Consider the following 24,465-nt stretch of genomic DNA (forward strand, 5'->3'; position numbering starts at 1 on the left):
GGTGATTCTCTTCTTTGACCGACACCCATCAAATCAAGGTGACTGAAAGCTAGTGCTCCCATTGAGAAAGGAAAGATTCATATAATCTTAGAGTCGAAAGGCCTTCAAATGTCATCAGGCCAGATAGTGCACTAAACAAACGAATCCTCTTCTCAATAGCTCCTGCCCGAGGTCACCCAGCCTTAGTTTGGTCACCTCTAGTGAACAAGAATTGTCAAATTTCTGATGCTGTTTTTGCCTTTGTGGTTAGTGCAAATGACTAGAAAGATTTTCCCCGGAAACCAGCTAACCTCCCTCCTCCGTGGCATCTGCTCTTCAGAAGAGGGTGCAGGGCCGTGCTTACCAGCAGAGCTGATGTCACACACACCTCCCTTCAATCCTAGCCCTGTGGGATCCAGGGCAAGTCTCTTAATTCGTCTGAGCTTCAGTTTCTATAAAACGTGGATGCTAGGATCTATGTTATTATTCCCTTATCAGGATTAGCACAGTGCCTAGCAGTCTGGTGCCCAATAAGTGTTAGCGGTTATGGACTGAAGCCGCTTTGGGAAGGTAGTGCAGCCAGGGGCAGGCGAGTGTAAAATCTGGTTGCCTTTGAATCTTATTCTATAGGCAGCATCCCCTAATGGTCAGGCGGTGAGCTCTATTGCCAGGCTAGGGAGGCGTAAATAAGGGCCTGGTATTTACAATAGGTACAGGGGAGTTTAAATGAATTAATCAGCAAAGGGTTTAAAGCTGTGCTTGGCACTATGGATTTATCCAGCACCTGCTCTGGGCCAGGCTTAGGGGGTTCACGTATTAACGACGCCAAGTGTTAGTCGTGGGAACCTTACAACCGGGTGGGAAAGACAGGCTAAAACAAGGAAAACGTGCCAAACGGTATCACCGAGGGCTGGGTCCAGGATGCCAAGGAAACCCGAAGAAGCACGTAGCTTAAGCCATGGCGATATCCCTCCCCTCATATGCCAAGGTCAAGGCAAACCATGGCAACATCGCCTCCCCAGACACGCACAGCAGAGGTAAAAACGAGCCCTTCTTAGGGAAGAGATGGGGCCGAAGGCACAGGCGGGGTAGGCGGCGGCCGGGAAAAGTGAAATTTCCCCTCTTCCTAAAATAAGCCACCGGAGCGAGAAGCGAGGGAGCGTTATCACGGCAGGCTGTAGCCTAGGCGCGGGGGCGGGCTGAGGCTCGCGCGTGGTCCTGGGGGGATGGGATGCGGGTCGGCCAAGGTGGGCTAGAGGGGAGGGGAGGGGTGTGTGCGCGTTCAAGGGTGTCTGCCTGCGGGTGGCCTCAGCCGGGCGCGGGGACCCGCGCGGCTCCTCCTCCTCGCCCTCCCGTCCTCCTCCTCCTCCTCCTCTGCTCTTGGGCCCCGGGAAGAGGCAGGGCTGGATCCCTGAGCAGCCGCCGCTCCTCCTCCTGGCAGGCTGGCTGATGAGTCAGCTGACGCCGGCGCTCCAGCCTCGCCTCGCCGCGCCGCGCTCTCTGCGCTCCCCCAAAGTGGCTGCAAGCCGGCCGCCCACTTTCAGGGTTTGGGGGACAGAGAAAGTGATGTGCGCCTTCTAAAGCCACGCTGAGCCGCAGCCGAAGCAGCTTCATCGCTCCAACTTTCTCCCCCCTTCCCGACCTCACGTCTTCTCTTGACCCTGCCCTCAACCCTCCCCAAAGCCACTTAGGGTGCGTGCGCTTGGGTGAGGGGGGTCACCGGCTGTCCGGGATGGCTTCCAATTTTAATGACATAGTGAAGCAAGGGTACGTGAGGATCCGGAGCAGACGCCTAGGGGTAAGTATCGATCCTTTTTTTTTCCTGTTCGCCCGTTCAATTGTCTTTATCCTTAGCCAGCATCCCTGAAGGGTGGAAGGAGATTCCCCGGCAGCGCGCTGGGGAATTGCGCTGTGGCTTTCTCAGCCGAAATCCACGTCTGCTGGGGCTGCCCCTGGAAGGCCAGGTCTAGGTATGTAATGGATCTATCTTTATCTCTCGGATGACTTGGCTTTCTGATGGTGGCCGCGTGTTCGGCTTCAGTAGCCACTGGAGCCCGTCTACTGGAAATAAATATTTCTCCGTAGCCATGGGAGTTAGAGCTGAGAAACCCGGGCGGGGGTGCTGAGCCTGCCGGATGGCCCCGGTGCCCCTCTTCCCACTCCCCGCCAACTTAACTTTTCTAGGGGATGGATCGGCTGTCTGAGAAAGAGGGCAGACGCCCTCGGTGTGAACAAGGTCAGTGACCCTCTGACTCCAGGAAGAGGTTTCGCCAAGCAAAAGGTCTCTTCGCACTCCGGATGCTGGACAGTGACCCACCTCGTCCCAGGTGTTGGCGAAGGCCGCGTGGGCTGGCCTCTGGCCAGGCCGTCTTGGGGTAGATACCAGAGTCCTTAGCCTGGCTGGTGGAGTTCTGTTGGAATACACACTGGAAACCCGCTGGGAGATTATTTAGGGTGGAACATAATACCTGGCACACAGCGAATGCTCCCTAAATATATACTGAAAGAATGAATGAATCTGAGGGTACTTGTAGGGGACGGATGGTCGCCCAGGCGTCGCCCCTCTCTTAAAACTCCCTCTCTTCTGCCCTTTTCCCCTTGGCTCTTCATTGATGGGACCTCAGGAGAACTCATTCTGCTTCTCCTTGGGCATGAGTGATGGTAAAGGAATTCTTGAGGGAGGAGGAAGATACTGGAATGATTTTTTTTTTTTTTAAATTTCGAACTATCTCATTTCTCTTTGCCTTGTGTCAAGTGTTGTTGCTGTTTTTGTGTATTGTGTGTGTTTCGGCAAGAGTGTTGGGGGAGGAAAGCTTACTTTAGTAATATCTGAAACAATAATAATTACAGTAATGATGTGGAATGGCCCCACTGGGGGTAGTGTTACAGTAATAAGTTGAATGTCTTTCTCTACAAATATATGTGATTGACACCTTTCTTTTATTTGGTCTTTAGATTTTTTTACGTGTCAGATAATTTTACTGAAAATTGAAAGAAAATTTCACAGCTAGGGAGGAAAACCTGGTGATAGAAAGATCTGTAGTTATTAAAAACTCTTGCCTGATTTGTTTTGGTCTTTTGCTTTCTTTCTTTTTTTCCCTCCTGGTTACCATGTTTTAGCAATTATGTCCCATGTTATTGTGAATCTATAAATATATAATTGGGGAGAAATATAACAGAACTAACCAATCTCTATCAGCCCTGCCTAAGTTTTCTTGATTTTTCCCTTCTGCTTTGTAAATATTCTCACCAGCAGGAGCAGTTACTATTGGGGTACTTAACTGAGTGATTCTCATGCAAAGGACCAGAAATAATAGGAACTTTGTATTTTGATAATCTCAAGAGCCAGCCAAGTGTGGCGATTTTAAAGGGAGCATTAAAAGCACCATTCTAATTTTAGATTTACTCCATCATGTCATTTGAGGAAATTGATAGGAGACATCCATTCTGTTTTAGGGAACATTCCAATAGGAAGAAGGCATGTATTATTAATGCACAAAATGTGAATTATTCATAAGGATCGGAGTTTATGCCGAATTGTGACACATGGTGATTTATTTGAAAGACTAGTTGCTGTAACTTTCTAGTTTATGGTAATTGAGATTATTTTTCTGTATTATTACCACTGATACATAGTCCTGTGTGCCAACGTTTATGGACAGATATTTGAAGCCGAAGGAAAAGAAAGATAGTTTAGTTTGCATTCATTTTATGTTTTACAGTATTTTGAAGGCCGGTGAGCAGTAGACTTTCTCAGGACTTATTCATTTCGTGTGTGTTAGCACTCAGATAGATTTTAGGATATTGAATGATGGTTATTGCTCATGAAAAGAAAAGGTCAAAAATATAATCAAAGAGGGGTCTGGCCCTGTTGCTGAGTGGCTAAAGTTCTCCATGCTCTGCTTTGGTGGTCCCGATTTGTGGGTTTGGATCCCGGGTGTGGACCTACTCCACTCATTGGCCGTGCTGTGGAGGCATCCCACATACAAAGTGGAGGAAGACTGGCACCAATGTTAGCTCAGGACGAATCTTCCTCACAAAAAAAAAGAAAAAGAAAAATATAATCAAAGAAATCTGGTCTTATTTGTTAACATTGGTTTTATCACCAGTTAATTTTTAAAAAGTGTTATTATGATATAATTTATTTATATAAACTGAGGAGGCTGATTACATAGTTGTGAGAAACAGTGTGAACCAAAGTTTTAATGGAGGCTGCAAGTAACGGTGAAGGATGCTACCAGGAAACGACAGAGGGACCCTGTGTCCAAAGTAAGAAGCGTTAGTGGTATTAGTCTAGGCTGCATGTAGCCTGGAACAGGATGCAAAGTGTGTCAGTCTCCAGGAGTGCTAGGACATTACATCTGCTACAGAGTGGGCACTTAGTAAGTGCCCACTGCAAAACGCATTGAACTACAGCGTGAATGTGTGACTTTGCAATTCGTAAGCCTCTTTAGGAATGAATATGACATAATAGTTTTATTAATGGAATCCAGACAAATGTCTATGGATTAGAACCATGTTTGGGAGGGTTTATAATTAAACAAGAAAACAGCATTTCATGGAAAGCAGCTGTTGTGCCTAGGAACGCTCCCTGAGTTTTGGAAAGAGAGAAGAAAACAAATTCTACTTCTGTTACTCATTAGCTCCATGACCCTTGATCATTCTTGGACTCAGTTTTCTAATCTGTACAATGAACACTATTTAATGATGTTGGGAGCATTAAATATGATAACACCTGTGAAAATGCAATGAACGCATACAGTATTGATTCTGACTGTATTATTTCTTTAGTGTGATCAAATGAATTAAGATTGGTAGAAGGATAAAGGGATTATTGATTTCCTTATCTTTATATCTAGAAGTGTCCAAAGACGGAAATGTTTATGCAGCTGTAGGTGTTTTCATTGGTTGAAGCTTTTACGAGTATTTAAGTGATTTTTCAATGGGGCAGGAAACATTCTAAGACCATCCTGGTTCAAATGGGTGGTGGATAAGTGGTCACATTTAGTTGAGATCCTAAACAGTTTAAGTCATTAAACAATCAAATAGGTATTGACTTATTTTTTTTGAACATCAAGAAGCTTCATGAAATTCAACTCATTTAACTCAAAAATCTCAGTATCTTCACATGTTCCTTCTCCAGCTTAATCTCCATCGGTACATGGAGGTCTCAAGCTGTGCTCTGGGTACAATATTTGTTCAGGAATGTCGATGTTACCATTTGAGACGCTGTGCGGGGGCTAGGGTGGGGGGGTGGAAAGGGGAACAGCTGTCTACAATTAACTGGCTAATCCACAAAAGGCTCTACAAACTTATTCTTAGATGAATGGTGAATCGGGCGATTTGCACATCGTTAACCTGACTGTGTGGCTTAGATGGCATCATGTAACTATCCTCACTTGGTTTCTTCCTTTGCAATGGTGAGAATGTCCCAATCAATAATTGCTATGGCTTGGCCATGATGCAAGCCTCAGAGTTTAAACTCAGACCTTTTCTCTTTATCTACACGAAATCCCTTGATTATTCGCCTTTGAGTAACGTCTCTGTGCTCTTGTCTACCGAGGGCCTCTTCAGTCTAGCCCACATCTCCACCTGGATGTCTAACAGTCTCAAACTTAATGCATCCAAACCCTTGGTTGTTTCATCCAAACCTGCTGCTCCTGGAGTCTGCATCTCAGCCGCTGGAGGTCCCAGCATTTTAGTTACCCTGATAAAAACCAATCAAACAAGCAACACACCAGGGAACCTCAGTCTCATTTCTCTCTCCTTGTCTTTTTCTCACTCCCACCACCAGTCCACTGGGAAATCTTGTGGGCTCTATCTTTGAAATATATCTAGGAAATGACTCTCTCTCACACTCTCCACCACCACTACCCTGGTCCAAGCCCCATCATCTCCTCCCTGCAATGCTGTAATAAGCTCCTAATTTGTCTTCCTGGCTGCTTCAACCACCAAGGCCTTTCAATGCAATTCAGAGTAAAAAGCCTTACAATGAGTTGACTGGGCTAACCTTTTCTCTCGCTGTTCTGTCTGCTTGGAATGCTGTTCCCTCATGTATCTGTTCCTGGCTGGCTCTCTCATATCCTTCAGGCTTTCCTCAAATGCTACCTTCTCACTGAGGTGTTCCAATACTCCATTTTACTTCTTCCTTCCCGCCCCCCCCCCCCCCCATCCCTTCCCTTGTTTCTCTCTAGACTTAACACTCCTCACAGTTGATCTGTATCTTTTACTTGTCTGTTGCCCGTATCCCCACAAGGGCTGGGACTTCTCTATCTTTTCATTATAGTTGAACCCCAGTGCTCAGAACAGTACTCAGCACTAAGCAGGCACTTGATGAAGATTTATTAAATGAACGAATGAATGAATGAATCCATCACTGTATACTGGTTTAAGAGCATGGGCTCCGAGATGAGACTGTGTGAAAATCCCAATTCAGCGACCGGTTATGTGACTTTCGGTGATTTATTTAACATTTATAAGCCTCACTCTTCTGTAAAAACAGGGAGACTCACAATACCTACCTACTAGACGGTCCTCGTAAAGGGTTGAACACAATGCTTGGCTCAGTGGAAACCCAATTAATGTTTATTACTGTTCTCACTTCTGGCACTAGTGCTGTTAGAGGACCATGGCGACTAGATGGTTAGTATTCTTACTGTTTCTACTGAAATAGCTCTCATCCTCAGAGAACTGCTGTTTAGCTGGAAAGTGAACTTAATATCACCGAAATAATTAATGTACAGGCACAGATGTTGCTCAGCACTGATGCTAGGTATCTAGGGGTATTTGCTTTTCTAAGAGTTTTCATGATCCTTAGACAAATGACAAAGATATCAAGGACAGAAAGATCCTCTCTTTGTAACTTTGGTTTGAATGAGCTCATCAGAGAAGGAGGTATTTCTGTTAATTTGAGGGTCTTTTTCTTTGGTGACAGAGAATGGATTTGAAAAATTGGTTCGTTCCTGGCCAGATTTTGGGCAGAAACCTTTCCTCACTTTTTTGTTTCTCTGTTTCACCTGACCCAGTATACCAAAGAGGCTTCTGTGTTTCATCTGTGGGTTTAGGATTTATAGATGACCAAGATCTGTGCATTTTTTATGGTACCATGACAAATTTATGTTCATAATGTCAAAATCATAGAAATAGAATAAATTTGTCATAAACCATCAGAACATAAGTATATGTACACATGCATGCACCCCACACACGCAGACATTCAGGAAGTCCTGAATGAAGTGCCGTTTTTCTTCTCCAAGAGAAAGAAGCTTTGGGGATAACTTTGCCTGCGGTGAAATTTACTGTCGGATAGACTGAATGCGCATGCCGAAGTCAAGACTCCGGAGTATTTTGGCCCCGTCTGAACTATCTTTACCGGTTTCCATCTCAGAAGTGCTTTCTAGCTGGTATTTTCATCGTCTTCATCTGGTGGTCTGTGCGAAGGATATGATTAATAAATGCGTAAAGTCAGCCTTTAATCATCGTTCCCCAAACTAATTTAAGCATAGAATGGCCTATTTAGTGCTTTGTGTGTAGACATTAAACCAAATTACTGATGTGATGATTTTTCCCACATCTGCCAATGTATTTTTTTTATCATATTCATTAGATGACCAGAAATACTTATTTTTCAAACAGCCCTGTCAATTTTGTGGGGAATGCTTCTCTTTGGTATTTTAAGAATTTAGTTTTCGTTTGGGATTTATTTGCTTTTATTTATTACTCATCCAATATTTATTGAGATGAGAGCCTACTAGTGTTAAGCTCCAGGTAAGCCACCTTAAATAAGACAAGTATAGTCAGCATCCTCAAGAAATTGACAGTCTATTTTGGACTTGTATTAGGATTAATACAGATTAATATATTGTACATATTACTATACAGCACTATATGTTACTCTATTTATAGTATTTTTAACATTCTGTGTATTACTATAGTTGAGGGTGAATTAGTCTGAGTAACAGGTCAAATATTGAAGTGAAAAGGGATCTGCAGGTCTCTCCCTGGTCCGTTTTTGTGAAACGAGGAAGGGCAAATTTGATTTTCTTCTTACTCTAGGAATTTGACTCCAGTCCGGTGGAAATAAAACCTTTGGAGATTGTAAACCAGGAAGAGATTAATATGCTTCCCTCCTACAACTCTCTGTTTCTGTGAAATTCAAAATAAAATTGTGAGTTTAGAAATGCTACAGATGTATGTGAATGTTGAAATTAAAATAGCTTCTTTCTTGAATGCAGATGGCTAAATTTTGGGGAAGTATTTGGAAGCTGATTTTTGCCGAACAGTTGCGGGGTTGTCTTTATTTTGTAGTGTCCTAAGCCTCTGTGTGTGCCCTAGATCCCAGAGAACATCAGTGTTAGCCGTGTGGATTATGTTCTCCAGTGGAATCATTAACTGGGCTCCAGGGATAGGATGCTGGTGATTTTTCTCAGGTGATGCTTCATAGCTTTCATCAGATTCTGGCAGAGATCTGGACCTCCCTGCCCCAGGCTCTCTCACCCTCACCCTCTGCAACTTCGAAAAGATTCAGAACCGTGGTCTCATTTTTTAAATTAATTTTTTTTATTTTTTGGTAATTGTAGATGCGCATGTAGTTGTAATAATAATGCCAAGAGCTATCCCGTGGCCTTTACCCAGTTTCTTCCAATGGTAGCATCTTTCAGATCTATCGTCCAGTATCACAACCAGGATATTGACATCGGTACAGTCGAGATACAGAACATTCCCTCACCGCAAGGGTCCTTTGTGTTGACCTTTTATAGCTGCCCCTCCTGCTAAAGCCCTGACAACCACTCATCTGTTTTCCATTTCTATAATTTTATCATTTCAAGAATGTTATATAAATGGAACCATATAGTATGTAACCTTTTGGGATTGGTTTTTTTTGATTCAGCATAATTCTCTGGAAATTCATCCAGATTGTCATAGATTTCAATGGTTCATTCCTTTTTATTGCTGAGCAGTATTCCATAGTATGGACGTACCGTAGTTTGTTTAGCCATTCACTTATCGAAGGGCATCTGAGTTGTTTCCAGTTTGGGGCTGTTGTGATAAAGCTGATATACACGTTTGTGTTCATGTTTTTGCATGGACGTAAGTGTTCATACCTCTACCTGAATGCCCAGGAGTGCAATTGCTGGGTTGTATGCTAGTTGCGTGTTTAGTGTTTTAAGAAACTGCCAAACTTTTTCACAGTGGTTGTGCCACTTTACATTCACATCAGCAATGTATGAGTGATCCAGTTTCTCCGCATCCTTGCCGGCCTTCGATGTCGTCACTAGTTTTGGTGTTGTCACTATTTTTTATGTTAGTCATTCTGATGTGTGTGTATTGACATCTCATTCTGGTTGTTTTTTTTTAAGGTTGGCACCTGAGCTAACATCTGTTGCCAATCTTTTTGTTTGCTTGTTTTTCTTTTTTTGTTTCTTTGTCACCCCATAGTCCCACCAGTACATAGTTGTATAGTCTAATTGTAGGTCCTTCTGGCTCTGCTCTGTGGGACACCGCCTCAGTATGGCCCGATGAGCAGTGCTAGGTCTGTGCCCAGGATCTGAACTGGCAAAACCCTGGGCCACGGAAGCGGAGAGCGTGAACTTAACCACTCGGCCATGGGGCTGGCCCCTCACTGTGGTTTTAATTTCATTTCCCTAATAGGGAGAGATGTTGAACATCTTTTCTTGTGCTTATTTGCCATCCTTACGTACATTTGGGTAAAATGCTTGTTTCTGTCTTTTGACCATTTTCTAAATGGATTGTTTGCTTTTTAACTGTTGAGTTTTGAGAGTTCTTTATGTATTCTAGATATTAATCCTCTTCAGACGTGGTTTGCAAATATTTTCTCTCAGTATGTAGTTTATCTTTTTCATCCTCTTAACAAGGTCTTTCACAGAGCAGAAGTTTTTAATTTTGATGAAGTCCAATTCAACAAGTTTTTCCTTTTTGTATGGTTTTGATACTAACGCTTTGCTTGGCCCAAGATCCCAAATAGTTTTTCCTTTGTTTTTTCTAAATGTTTTATAGTTTCACCTTTTGCATTTAAGTTCGTGATCCATTTTGAGTTAATTTTTGTATAAGGTGTGCATTTTAGGGCTTGGTTCATTTTTTGCCTATAGATATCTAATTGCTTCAGCACCGTTTGTTGAAAAGACTGTCTTTTCTCCATTAAGCATATTTATGTGTATCTATTCCTGGGTCCTCTATTCTGTTCTATTGTTTATATACCTGTATATGTGCAGCCATGGGTTTATATATGTCTCTAGGTGTAGGTGTTCAGTACGTCATGAAATAGGGTAGACTGATTCCTCCCACTTTATTCTTCTTTTTCAAAATTGTTTTAGCAATTCTAGTTCCTTTGCTTTTCGATATGAATTTTAGAATAATCCTGTCTATAACTACTGCACATCTTGCTGGGACACTTTTTCTTGCTTTCTTTCCTTCTTTCCTTGCTTCCCCTGAGCTAATATCCGTGCCCATCTTCTTCTATGTTTTATGTGGGATGCCCGCCACAGCATGGCTTGACAAGCTGTGCTTAGGTCCATGCCCAGGATTCAAACCTGCGCCTGGGGCCGCGAAAGTGGAGCATGCAAACTTAGCCACTATGCCACTGGGCCTGCCCCTCTTTCTCTTTTTAATGATTGAATTGATGCATTATTTTTTCTATGGTGGAAATAGCATAAATTTGAGACTCATATCTCAACTTGGCCGCTTATTGACTCAATGGCCTTGGGAAAATTGCTTACTCTTTCTGACATGTAGCTTCCTCATATAAAAAACGAAGATAATGCACTTCTCATAAAAGATAAGTATGTCAAACCCTTAATCTTTTGCCTGACTCATAGTAGGAACTTAATGAATGGTTATGATGTTGATTTTTATTTTTTATTGTTAAGAGATTGAGACAATATTTGTTGTTCGTTGTCTGTAAGAACCGTAAACTAATAGAGATGCATTCACTCCTATCTCAGCAGACGTGTCATGGCTTAGCAATGAAAAACAGGGAGCGTTTCACTTTCCTCTAGCTGTTAACTTCAGCGATAAAGTTTTATAACATTGGGCTTATTTAGGGGCCACTAATGAAACACTATCTTAGAAAATGTACAGTTGGCTATATTAGCCATGACGGCAGACTTTTGGTTAAAAGACTGACCATAATATTTTTGCCTATTAACGCTAGTAGTGTTGCCCAAATGTGAGAGTTGTATATCTCAAGAGACCATTTTAGGGCAGTAAACAACGTTGAATCATAAATTGAGAAAAAATGCTGCTTCTTGTTCAACTTAACTCAAGAACTGTTGGCTAAGTCGGCCTTTTAATAGAGAGAGACCTGAACGTGGTACAGTCTTCATGTGACGATATTGTATTTTATTGTGTTTGTTAACTACATGTTGTATTAAATTTTACAGTTACCTTCAGGTGATACTGGTTTTCCATTTAAGATAAGAAATGTAGCTTTCTCTTTAAATAAGTTTATTTAATTTAAAAAGTGAAGTGATTTAATAGATAATTAACTGATAGTGCAAGTATTACCGACAAGTGGCAAAAACTATAGAGGTAAGAGGTGGAACTCAGATACAGCGCACATCCATGTGGCGGCCTATGCATGACTGAAGTTTGGGAACTCAGGACCATTGTACTTATCTTTTTAAGTAGGTTTTGTAAAAATTTCTTTCCTTATAGCTGCCATATGGCTTAATTTTATACAAATATCTTAAAAATTGGGTCCTAAGAAAAAATATCCCATCTACTCAATACCATCCTCTTAAGAAACTTGCATCTGATATCTCTGTAAATATATATTTCACTTCTTAACCAAAAAACCCCACAAACTTAACTCGAATTTACCCAAGCCTTTATCTTGTCTTCCCTCCATTTGTATATACAATAAATACTTCAGTAGTTAATGGAAAGAGAAATTAGCCTGTTTTATGAATGGACTACCTCAAATGAAATTAAAACACTAGTTTGGTTTCAAAGCTTTTACTTAATACAAGTTTCACTGTTTAGGAAAGCAATCAAAGTCTTAAAATGTGTTTTATTATGTTAACACTACACATTTTTTTAAATTTAAAAAATCTTTAAGAAATCATACCTCTTTGAATACTCTAACAAAATTGACTCTTCGTTTGAAAAATTTCTTCAGGTTTCCGTATTTCCATCTACCTATATGCAGATAGTTTGGCTAATTTGCAAAAGAACCATTTTTTGAGCCTGGGTTGGATTCCACCAATCGTGGCCCAAAATCTAGATGTTATGAAAGGCGTCTAGTTTTCAACATCGTTGATTCAGATATAAAATGTGGTGTGAAGTGAGATTTGAAAGGAACCTTTCTGGGGCAGGGGCAGTTTCCCTGGAGAGGTCTTAGTCTATATGAATCTGTCTTCTCCACTAATGGCTGGGCGTCTCTCTGATTTTCTCCTGGCTGACTCTCTTGGCATCTAGATTTTGGCTTTGTATTTCCGCCTCAGAGCGACCTGCGCTGACCACTGCATCTGAAGTCTTCTCCTCGGATCCCTCTAGAACATGGCCCTAATTTAAGAGTATGCATAGGATTTTTTAAAGGTTAATTTTTTTATTTTCGTGCCGATATTTTCTTCTTAATTTTTTTTATAGGTTATGTTTTCTCCCACTAGGATATAAATTCTATGAGACCAAAGACTTTGGCTCTCTTGTTCACTGCTGTATCCTCAGCTCTTAGCCCATAGTTAATGCTTAATATTTGCTGATTGAATGAATGAAGAATTTTACTTCAGGTCAGAATAATAGGATGAGATATTCAGATGTAAGAAGACAAATAGAAAATTGTGTATCTATCCCACCTTATTTTGTTGTGTATTCTATTCTTGAGTGGTAGAATATTGTAGAATTTCTCATAATTACTGTTGGATGTAATCTGCAAATTCAGTATCAGAGAGCACAGCAATTAATGCTGGAGGATTGAATTGACCTCCTTAAAATTAAATTTTATTTTATTTTATTTGGAATAGGTAATATGATGTAAACGTACAAAATTTATCCATTGAACAGTAAGATTTCCTTTCATACTTGTTCCCCAGGAATCATCTAATTCCCTTCCCCGGAAGCAACCACTGTGAATAGTTTCTTCTAGAATAGTCTATGTATAAATAGCTTTGTGTCTCTGTGTGCACGTGTGTGTAATATATAATTAACACACTCTTCTGCACTATGGTTTCTTATTTAGCAATATATCATGCTCTTCAATAATTGGATAGGATTTCAGTATATGGATATATCTTATATATTTATTTGCTTATTTTTTCATTCTTCCTTCTTTCCTTCCTTTCTTTTATTTATCATTAAATATGGGCAAAAGTAGGTGTTTTTATGTCCATTTTACAGATCACAAGACTGAGCTCCTGAGATGTTAAGTTTTTGTTCAGGTCACACAGCTGGTGCATAGCAGAGCCTGAATCTGAATCCGAGCTGCATCTCTCTTGTGGACCGTTTGAGTAATTCCTTTTTTTTTTTCTGTTGCAAACAGTGCCACAGGTCACTCCTCATCCCACCCAGCGGTGAGCACATTGGTGAATGAATTCCCAGAAGTGGGACTCATTGTCCAAGCGTATTCACGTGGAAAATTTTGTCAACAGTGCCTACTAGGATGTTCCTAGCACTCTGAGAGCGCCCGTTTCCTCTCATCTTATTGTAGTGTGCTTTGAGAGCTTGTTCAAGGTTTTCCTAATCTAATGTGAAAAATGGGCCCATTTGTATATAGATTTTCTCAAGCCTGAGACCGAATTCTTGGCAATTTTATGGTTAGAATCTTTTCAGTTTGGTAGTCTTTTTTCTTCTGCGTGATATTTAATCAACTTAAAAAGCAATTGCTAAGTAAGGACTTAGAAACACATAAAGGGTTATTTGCTTTCTTAAAAAAGCACCTTCCTGGGAAATGCTACATTAGAAGTCTTTGACCTAGAAGATGTGATAAATCATATGTTAACTGTGACTACATTTGTTACTTTTATTCTAAAAATAAAATTGAAAATTTAATCAACATATTTTAGGCAAAAAGGTATGTTTGTTGAATCAATGAATACATATGGACTAATGTAGCCCAACCAATATTTTTATTAGATTGGTCAGTCTTGTAAGATGCTTCAGGTGGGTCTAGCTGGGAAGAGAGGGATGATATAAATCTTCTTTTTGGTGATGAAGATTGGCCCTGAGCTTACATCTGTTGCCAATCTCCCTTATTTTGCTTGAGGAAGATTGTCACGGAGCTAATGTCTGTGCCAATCTTCCTCTATTGTGTATGTGAGACACCACCACAGCATGGCTTGGTGAGCCATGTGTAGGTCTGTGCCCAGGATCTGAACCTGTGAACCCCGGTCCGCCAAAGCGGAGCACACGAACTTAACCACTACACTACCAGGCCGGCCCTGTGATATGAATCTTCTTATTGACAGCTAGATACAACTTCTGAATTTGTTCCTAGATGTTAAGAACCACAAGGCCTTGCTTAATTCAGTGTCTTGAGCCTCTCTTTTCTTGTCTAAGTTCCAGCCACTCCAGCTCCTTTCCCTTCTTCACACCACAAGCTCTTTTTTCATTCACATCCTTTGCACGCGATGCCTCCGTTTATCTGTAATGCTCTTCCAAGGCTGGCTTTTCAGTTATCAGCTCAAAAGTCACCTCCCCAGAGAGCTGTTGACCATCCATTTGCAGGTGGCCTCCCTTGAGTATTCTCCATCTCATCCCCTTTTTGTTTCATTCGGAATCATTCCTGACAACTGTAGTGATTTTTAAAATGATTCATTTCTTTAATGCTCATTTTTTCTACTTGACTCTGAGCGTCACTTGGGTAAGCTCTTTTTCTGTTTTGTTAATGGCTGAATTCTCAGCAGCTAGAATAGTTTCTTGGCACATAGTAGGTACTCAAAAAACATTTAAGTAAATGAATGAAACCCTGAGAAAACATTTTTCATATTAACTTATGAAATAGACAGTAACCCTAGCGTATAATGTGAACACATATTCATAAATCCCAAGACCTGGAATTCTACTGTGTATTTTTGTTTATAGTCCTTTTGCAATATCCCAACTATAGACTTTGGCCAAACATGTGGAGGAGAGAAACCTGCGTGGAATTAGAAGGGCCTGATTTTTGCCCCGTCCTGCTGCTGGCCATCTGCTGTGACCAGAGCTTGTCACTGAGCTTCTCACACCTCAGCTTCCATTGTAGCAAGATGGAGACAGAAATGTCTGACCTCCCTCTCTCACCACGTGTCCACCTCTGAGCCAGAGGTGCCATTGTGGGTGTGAAGAGCATGCCCAAGCACACAGAACAGTCTATTCAGTCCCAAGTTGGTCTCCCCAGCGCCCCACCATTGGCCTCCTGAGTGGAAAATAGCAGAGAAAACTTCCACATTGTGCTGCTAGGACTTGTGTCAGACCAACAAACAAGAACAGATAACTTTTAAAAGTTATTATTTACTTGGGGTTTCAAAAGCTGGAGTTGAATTTCTGGCAAAAAAAAAAAAAAAAAAAAAAAAAGACCCACTCTACCTATAACAAAAGATGGATTTTGTATATATCTTTTTTTTTGCTTAGGAAGATTTGCCCTGAGCTAGCATCTGTTGCTAATCTTCCTCTTTTTATATGTGAGCTGCCACCACAGCATGGCCACTGACAGAAAAGTGGTGTAGGTCCATGCCTAGACACTGAACGTGGGCCGCCAAAGCAGAGCACGCCAAATTTAACTACACGGTAAAGAAATAAAACAATGCAAGAAAGGATAGAATGAAGAGGAAATTTCCGTCCCACCCCAAACTTTTTTCACTTCTCAGGCATAGCCATTCTAGGCAGACTCTTGTATATTTGTGTGGAGATGTTTATGCATAGGCCTGCAGAAAAATGCATGTGTTTGTCTGTGTATGTATAATTTGTTTTGCACACATGGGTTCATATTATTTAATATTGTTATATACCCTGTACCATTTTTTTAACTTATGTTGGAATACTTTTCAAAAAATTTTATGCATGCTCAGAGTTCATTTATTTGGTTGTTCCACAATTTCTTTAATGAGTTCATGTTAAAAATGGACATTTGAAGGCAATTTCTAATTTTTGCTGTTTAAACAATGAAGCAGTGAACGTCCTTGTGCATACCCTTCACGCACACATGATATTATATTTCTAAGATAAATCCTAAAAAGGAAATTGTTCTTGCAAAGTTGTGTCCATTTACAATTTTGATAAATAGAGCCAATTTTCCTTCAAAGACGCCGTACCAGGTGTCCTGCCACCGAGACCGCTCGGGAGCATTTGTTTCTGCCTGTCCTAACCCGGACTCAGGAAATTATTAGTATCAACCATGTTTCACTCTGGGAGGAAGAGGCTCCAAATAAACCAAATTTATACCCATATTCCTTTATCTTTTCTTGCTTGAAAGGCCTAATTGCAGTGCTTTTTCCTGAGTCCCTGTTTACACCATCATGCAGGGGGAATTCTGGATATGCTTGTTGTAGCCAGAGGGAAGGAAAATGCTTTTGTCTATGGATTCGATTCCACTTTAGTCCTGAACAGGGCATTTGGCCACCAAGTAGCCCACTCACTCAGAGGAGACAATTTGATTCTTTTTCATAACTGTCAATTTCGTTGGGTGATTGTGAATTTCTGGGCCACATTTGTAAAATAAATGGAATTACAGAAGATATGCTGGCTGGCAGATGTTTTGAGATTGATTAAAGATTTAGAAAGAAGTACATTTCCCCAGCCTGCTGGTCTACCTTTTAATGAGATTGACAGTTTTACACATGAGACTGGAAAAGTTCTTTATCATCCAGAAATATATTTCTAAAGTTAAATCTATTTAAGAGAGATGGATATAGGGTAAAGTGTGCATGAAGGAGATTGGACATTTGACTGGTGTTTAACGTTGAAGCTTATTTTTCAGAGATAGATGAACATTTTGAAGATGAAAAAATCCTTTGGTTAGGCTAATGGCCTTAATATTAACCCAAAGAATGGGTCAGCTTTCTGCAAGTGAAGGTCATACTTTCCAGGGAATTTGTAATCGTGATTTCAGATGGACAGTAGGCATATGGAGTTAGAAATTAGCAGCTAACAAGGAGAATACAAGGGTTATTAAAAAGTATTTCTGACTATTCTCTGACCAAGAGAGTGTGCAAGTGACAATCATATTAAATTTAAGGGAAAACGCATAAAAAGAACCACATCGGTTCAAGTTTTGAAACCAGAGAAAGGAGAAAAGGACCAGAATAAACAGACATTCAGAGTGCAAAGAGATCTGATATTAACTCGTCTGATCCTTGTATTTTACTGGTGGCGAAAGTGAGGCCAAGAGAGATTTCATGGCTTTTCCAAGGCCCCTCAGAAATCATATTTTTAAGCTGCGAAGTCTAGAGCCTTTTGGCTAAGAACAAAAACCTTGATAAGAGGCATCAGACACATCTTTCTATGCCACTGACTCACTGCGATTTTGGACAGGTTATTTAACCTCTCTTCATTTGTTTCCTCAGTTAAATGGTGTCAATGATTACAGTTTCTGTCTCATAAGGATATTGTGAAAATTAAATAAAACAATTTATGTAGTGCATTTCATAGCCTAGTGGTTACTTTAAAAAGCAGATTCTGAAATTGGAGACCCTGGCTGATGATTCCCTTGGATTCTTAACCCAAGCACACCCGCAGGAACAGAGTGGGCCCTTAATGAATCGATGGATGGGCACCACAACCCCGAATGTGGAGAAATTGCCTCTGTACTGCTGAGGCTAACATGGTTGCCAATTTAAAAAGTCTTGCATTTGAAGAACTTATCGGTTTTCACTCTTGAATATCCATCTGCAAACTCTTGTACTGAAGGTGTAAAACTGTGTAATTAAGGTGTTGATAAAGGGCATCTTTTAAAGGGAGGAGAGGATGGTTGAACGTTGGTGTGCAATCTGTTGTAAGGTGAAAAATCGCCCATTAATAACTTTGAAACCTTTGAGTTTTGCTCTTTACTCCATTGCTATAGCTTTGGAAAATTATCTTGATATATTGTGCAGTGTGAAAAAAAGCAAGTGACAGAAAAAAGGAATTTTGGCACAAATGTGTGCGCGTGTATTTCTGCATGGGAATAGAAAAATGAAGCTGGGAACGGTTTCTGGTAGTAACTACTGGAAAGTCACTGTGCTTTCCTCTAAGAAGTGAGACTGATGGAGCTAAGGTGAGGTGGGTGGTCACTTGCTTTTTCACTTTTATGCTTTCACATTTTTCTATTTGTCTATTTATTTATTTATTTTTACAGTGCACATTCATACCTTTTGCAGTACAATAAAAACAAATATCATGACCCTAATTGACCAGACACAAAGAACAGTGCTTGGGAGATGAGACTTTTTAGTGAGCTCCTTTTATTTAATATAGATTGAAAACCCATTCTCTGTATAAGGGTGTATATTTATATATTGTGTTGTCCTGAAAGACATCATCCAACAAGGTCACTAACACTTTCTCTTATGTTCCTATTGGGACTTTGGAGAACAACAGATCACGTTCATTTATGTGTAAATTCCTCCATTGTTGCTTTCACTGTATCTTTTCCTTTGCAGGAGAGGTAGCTAGGCAGTGTTACTTTCTGCACCTTGGCATAATTATTATGGCTTTGTCAAAAACATTATAAGATATCCTCACAATTAGGATGAAATATATTTTCCTTTCCTGATCATTATTAATATTGTTTAAATTGAGAACACTGATAGCTCAGGGTTTCAGCAACATCTCTCTCACTGTCATAAATCAGAGGACTAAATGGTCTTTTTTTTTTTTTAAAGATTTTATTTTTTCCTTTTTCTCCCCAAAGCCCCCGGGACATAGTTGTATATTCTTCGTTGTGGGTTCTTCTAGTTGTGGTATGTGGGACGCTGCCTCAGCGTGGTTTGATGAGCAGTGCCATGTCCGCGCCCAGGATTCGAACCAACGAAACACTGGGCCGCCTGCAGCGGAGCGCGCGAACTTAACCACTTGGCCACGGGGCCAACCCCAGACTAAATGGTCTTTTTAAACATCATATTAAGTTTATCAAGGGACCAAGAGCAGCTCCAGTTTGTTAAGAGAGAAGGATGGGATTTAGATTCACATGCTCAAATATTTACATACGGCAGTCTCGGGAGTGAGAGACGGTGGTCAGACTGAGCACAGGGGAGAAGAAAGTTGGGTCACAGTTTTAGAACAAATCAAGCTGATTTGGATTCCAGTTTACCTTGATAATTTGTTCACTTATAATTTTCTCTGTCACATTGCAAGTGTTGGCGTTCGCTCTTATGTAGCATGCTCGTTCTGCTACTTATACCAACACTGATGAGACAGAGCCAGAAGTTTCATCAGGATGTTGTCTGGACCAGACAGTGTGTTGGACCAGGCATCACCCACAGAGACCACGTAGGGATGTTCTGCTACTGCTGCAGTTACTGTACCACTGTGGAGCCAATATTAGTGGGATGATTACTGAGGGGGGGGTAACCACTTACATCATCTCTTGGGCCTGTTTAAAAGGACCTCTATGTACATTAGTAAAATTAAGATACAGAGAGATTTACCAAGGTCACACAAACAAGACACTCACATCTGTGTCTATAGTTAACCACATTACTTGACTAAGTGGCACTATGGTAGAATGGTTAAATATGGTTTTGAATTCAGTCTCAATCTCTTACCATGTACTGTCATTGTCCTTATTTTATAGATGAAGGAGTTGGAGCTTAGAGGGGATGCATAATTTACTCAAGATTGCCCAGCTAGTAACAGGGGGAGCTAGGGGTTCAGATGCTTGCCTTTCTCTGTTTAATCTCTATGTACTCATGCAGGTCCCTACATCCAATCCCTGTAATTTTAATATTAGTAACAGGACTAGCTGAATACCTTGAATTCCTACTGTAAGATTGCCTCTTTTACGTATTTTCCTGAACTACTTTGTTTACTTGATTCTCTGAAAAGAAGAAGCAGCTTCAAAGAGTTGCTAATGAGGAAAATAACTGAAAAATGGATTTGAAGGAAACCAAAGGGAATGTCATACATCTGACTTGAAAAACAATGGAAGCAGAGTGCAGCCGGGGTGTCTGAGCATTCTTCGTGAGTTTATTTATTCTTGTAAGAAAATAGACCAATAGACTAAAGCAAGCTTCCATAAATAGAATCTTCAGAAGAATTTTGATAACCAAGGTCATCTCATTCAATATAGTAAACTAAATTTGAACACTGGACACAAAGAAAATAGGAAAGACCATATTAATGTCAATAAATGTTTTCCCTCTTTTTATTGTTATTGTTTTGCTGCGTTTTCCAATATTTTCCTGTAATAAAATTATATAAACAAACCTTTTGCCCCAATAAAACATTTTCATTTTAATATTATCTCTTTACACTTCTTTCTCTACACATGTAAAATTTCACATACTTGCAAGTTTCACGTATTTACAATGTCATATCCTGTGTATGTTTTAAGGTGCATTGCACTGTAAATATTTCCCCAAATGGTTACATAATCTTTAAAACCATAATTTTTTTTTTTCTGGGAAAGATTTGCTCTGAGCTAACATCTGTTGCTAATCTTTCTCTCTCTGTCTCTCTTTTTTTCCTCCCCAAAGCTCCAGGACATAGCTGTATATTTTAATTGTGAGTTCTTCTAGTTTTTCTATGTGAGCTGCCGCCACAGTGTGGCTACTGACAGATGAGTGGTGTGGTTCTGTGCCTGGGAACCGAACCCCAGGTTGCCTAAGCAGAATGTGCTGAACTTTAACCGCTAGGCCATCAGGGCTGCCTCTAAAACCATAATTTTGAAGTCTCTGATATGCCATTGAGTAGGCCCATTGATAGTTAAAACAGTTAAATTGTTCCTAATTGCAAATAACACTCAGGCTTACAACTTTGACCATGTTTTGAATTATTCCCTTACAGTGGATGTGATTATGATGCTAGCGAGTTTGAATATTTTATGACCCTTGATACACATCGCAAAATTAACTACCCTAAGGGCCAGAACAATTTACACCATTGTCAGCAATGTCTGAGGGGACGAAGACCAATTTTTAAAATGAGAAATCTGGCAGTGTGCCCCTGGTGAAGCTGACGTTCTATTTGTTTTGCAGTCATCCATTCACTGGTTACAGGGCTTGGCTCAGGATCTCAAACTCGGTAATAAAACAAAGTCATACCTACAGTGTATGTTTTGGCCCTTAGCATGAAGATTTATACAGTGTTTTGTGACTTCCATAATTTAGACCTTCTGTAAATTCTTTAACTCATTTAGAAATTTCATTCTAACCAGAGAAAAATTAAATATGCTCTTTGCAATGGTGAGCCATGCCGTCTTCAGCACATTAATAACTGCTGCCAAATGATTTCAGTGAACACTTTGGTTTCATTTGTTCCAAAGCTGGAAAGAGGACACATGGTATCTGTTTCTGGATTTTGAGCAAATTTTAGCTCTTCAGTTAATACTCTGAATGCAATTTACTTGTTACACTTGCTAGCAGTGGAGGGCGTTGAATTTGGTTTTGTGGCTTATGCCCTTTATAAATTATACTCCATCAATAAAGCTATCTACATCTATTGTGAAGCTGGGAAAGCTAACAAAGTGAGAACGTGCTCTTTTTAGTAAGTTCTGTCCTGAGTGAATGTGCACCTCTGGCTATTAGTGGTATATGTATGGTGCTGTCAGAAACCACATGAGAAACTGAGACCTATTTAATAATCATTATACTAGCGACCTAGTCATTCTTGTAGTTTAAAATATTTAATCCACTTAGATTTGTTTGTGTGTCTATGCATTCCACACATTTATTCACTTATTCAGCACCTTTTTATTGAATACTGACTATATGCAAGGCTCAGTTCTTGGTACTAAGAGAGAACTCGTGAATCAAAATAAACAGGAAAATATATTAAGGATAAATGCAGTCATTTGATCAGTAATTTTAATATTACTATAACAGTTTTATACTATTTGATTTAAGAGTTTTATGGGTATTCACATGGCTCAAAATTCAAGAATTAAAAGTTACAAGGGGTACATAGCAAAAATTCTCTCATCCCTCTTCCCATAGCTACCCAATACTATCCAAACAGGAATCCATGATATAATTATCTTATGTATTTTTTTCAGCTATATTTCAGGCATATATCAACATATACATATATACATATACATATATGTTATGTGTGTGCACCCCATTTTTCCCTACATATATTCTGTGTCACTTCATAAACTTTGAAAATCTCTCCTCTTCATTATTTAAAGATCAGCCTCATGGGGCTGGCCCCGTGGCCGAGTGGTTAAGTTCGCGCGCTCTGCTGCAGGCGGCCCAGTGTTTCGTTAGTTCGAATCCTGGGCGCGGACATGGCACTGCTCATCAGACCACGCTGAGGCAGCGTCCCACATGCCACAACTAGCAGAACCCACAACGAAGAATACACAACTATGTACCGGGGGCTTTGGGGAGAAAAAGGAAAAAATAAAATCTTAAAAAAAAATAAAATAAAATAAAGATCAGCCTCATTCCTTTTTTTTCTGGCTGTATGGTATTCCATTGTATTGAATATTCTATTAATTTTGAATTCTTAAGTGTATTATGTCATTTTTATTTGGAGTTATAAATAGCACCGCAAAGAACATCTTTGCACATAGGTTTCATTCCTTTTGATTTTTTCCCTAGTAAGTGGAAATGTGAACTTAGAGTGGAGCACATTTTTATGGCTATTGAAATCTGTCTTTCAGATTATAACCGGGGAGAATTATAACTGCAACATGCATGGGGTAATGTATCTGGTGTATGAAGTGGGGGGGTGAAGCTTTATATTTATATTTGTATGTATGTGCTGGTGTTTGCATAAGAAATTAATAAATGTAGTTGCAAATAGGTGATAGGGACAAGTTCAGGGGATATAAAACGGGGAGGTAGGAATGAGGCTAATTAATAGATACCTCTGAAATCATTTTGAATTTTGAGCCATGTGAACGTTTTACTTTAAAAAAATTCAATTTTAAATATGAAGTTAAAAATTAAACTGTCATTTTCTATTATACTGCCATTTTCAACATATGGATGCAAATGGCTTTTTTTTTAAAGACTGGGATATCAGGAAAGTAGTATCAAGTGACGTGTGGGAAGTCACGAAGTACACCCGGGCATGGTCCTGGTTCGTTGGTGGGATCTAGTTCAGAGTTTTGCTGCTTTTATCCGTGACTCTTAAAAAGGATGAAAAAGTAGTGGAATATTTCCCAAATATCAGGCGTTCACATGTCCCCGCCATAGTCTCTGTCATAGCTGTGGACAGCTTTTACTGTTATTCACTTACTATTCTTCCTTTAAAATGTGTACTATTCTTTATGTTGAAACCATTGGTGGAAAACCAATGTCCTTTTCCTTAAACAGAAGCTGTGTTAGTTGGGGTGCCATCAGGGAAGCAGAACCACTAAGAGATATTTAAGAAGGGATTTGTTTTCAGGATTAGTTCTTTCACAATTGTGGGAGCTGGTTTACCAGCCTAGGTGTGCCTGATGTTGGAGGCTGAATCAGAATGAAGTGGAGGAAACAAAGACAGACTGGAACCTATGAGGATGGGCTGGAAGCCTCTTACTCACAAAGCCTCCAATTCACCAACGTCAACAATGGGGGCGTCTTGCAAGGAGAAGATGGGAAGATGGTGCCCATCATTAAGGAGCTGAACAGACACTCGGTCCAGGTGTCTGAGGAGTTGAAAGGGGATCTAGTAGGAGCTAAGAAGCTGCAGCTCAGATGTTACTCCATGTACACTGGGTGAACCAGGAGATCTGGGACAAAGTGCTTGAGCGGCAGTAGAGCATCCTGCACTGACCTTCCACAATGTGAAAACAATATGGCCGCTGCTTCACTTCCTCCTCCAGATCTCGTGCTCCACACTAACTCTGACCTATGCGGGGAAGGCAATTCTTCCAAAAGTATTTCCAGCTTACTGAGCTGACAATATAAATCCACCAAAAAAGATGACTTAAAAGTAAATACAATGAAAACTAAACAATATTATTGAATTCTAACTAGACACACTACTCAGTGAAGGCACTGACTCTGAGGCTTTCTCTGTTGAAAAGGAAGAATAACAAGTATTAGAGAGATTTTAAAATCATTGCTACCAACTGACCGGAACATTCTCCTTGACTCATTCAGAAGGATTGAAATGACAAAATGAGTATCTTTCTCTCTGTGAGATTCCATGTTATTTAGTGCCTCTCCCATGCAATTTCTTCGGGTCCTCCCACAATTTAAGGAATAGGTACTGGTGAATGGAGATGATGTCATGCTCTGCATGCTCCTCTCTGCATTTCTACTTCTTAAGTGAAGGATCTGACTCGGTCAGCTGGAAGAATGAGATTACCATTTACTGAAATGGGGGAAAATAGGAGATAGGGCAGGTTTTGGAGCAAAGATTAAGAATTCAGAATCGAACATGTTAATTTTGCGATGCCTATTAGACATCCGTGTGGGAATGTAA

The 24,465-nt window shown here is 40.3% G+C and overlaps 1 protein-coding gene across 2 annotated transcripts in view; it reads left to right on the forward strand.

Moving 5' to 3' along the window:
• The first annotated feature begins 1,005 nt into the window (after positions 1-1,005).
• Positions 1,006-24,465, forward strand: part of DOK5 (docking protein 5) — a 152,682-nt gene continuing 129,222 nt past the window's right edge. The window contains exon 1 of one of the 2 annotated variants that reach the window (XM_014832169.3): positions 1,006-1,777. In XM_014832169.3, coding sequence (XP_014687655.1) covers positions 1,712-1,777 — 66 coding nt within the window. In that variant the 5' untranslated portion in view covers positions 1,006-1,711. Of the gene's footprint in view, positions 1,778-2,478; positions 2,641-24,465 lie in introns of those variants that run through there. The other variant, XM_070486158.1, reaches the window with a different exon arrangement.

The sequence above is a fragment of the Equus asinus genome, chromosome 15 (assembly GCF_041296235.1).
Source record: "Equus asinus isolate D_3611 breed Donkey chromosome 15, EquAss-T2T_v2, whole genome shotgun sequence".
In the NCBI taxonomy this organism is placed as follows: Eukaryota; Metazoa; Chordata; class Mammalia; order Perissodactyla; family Equidae; genus Equus; species Equus asinus.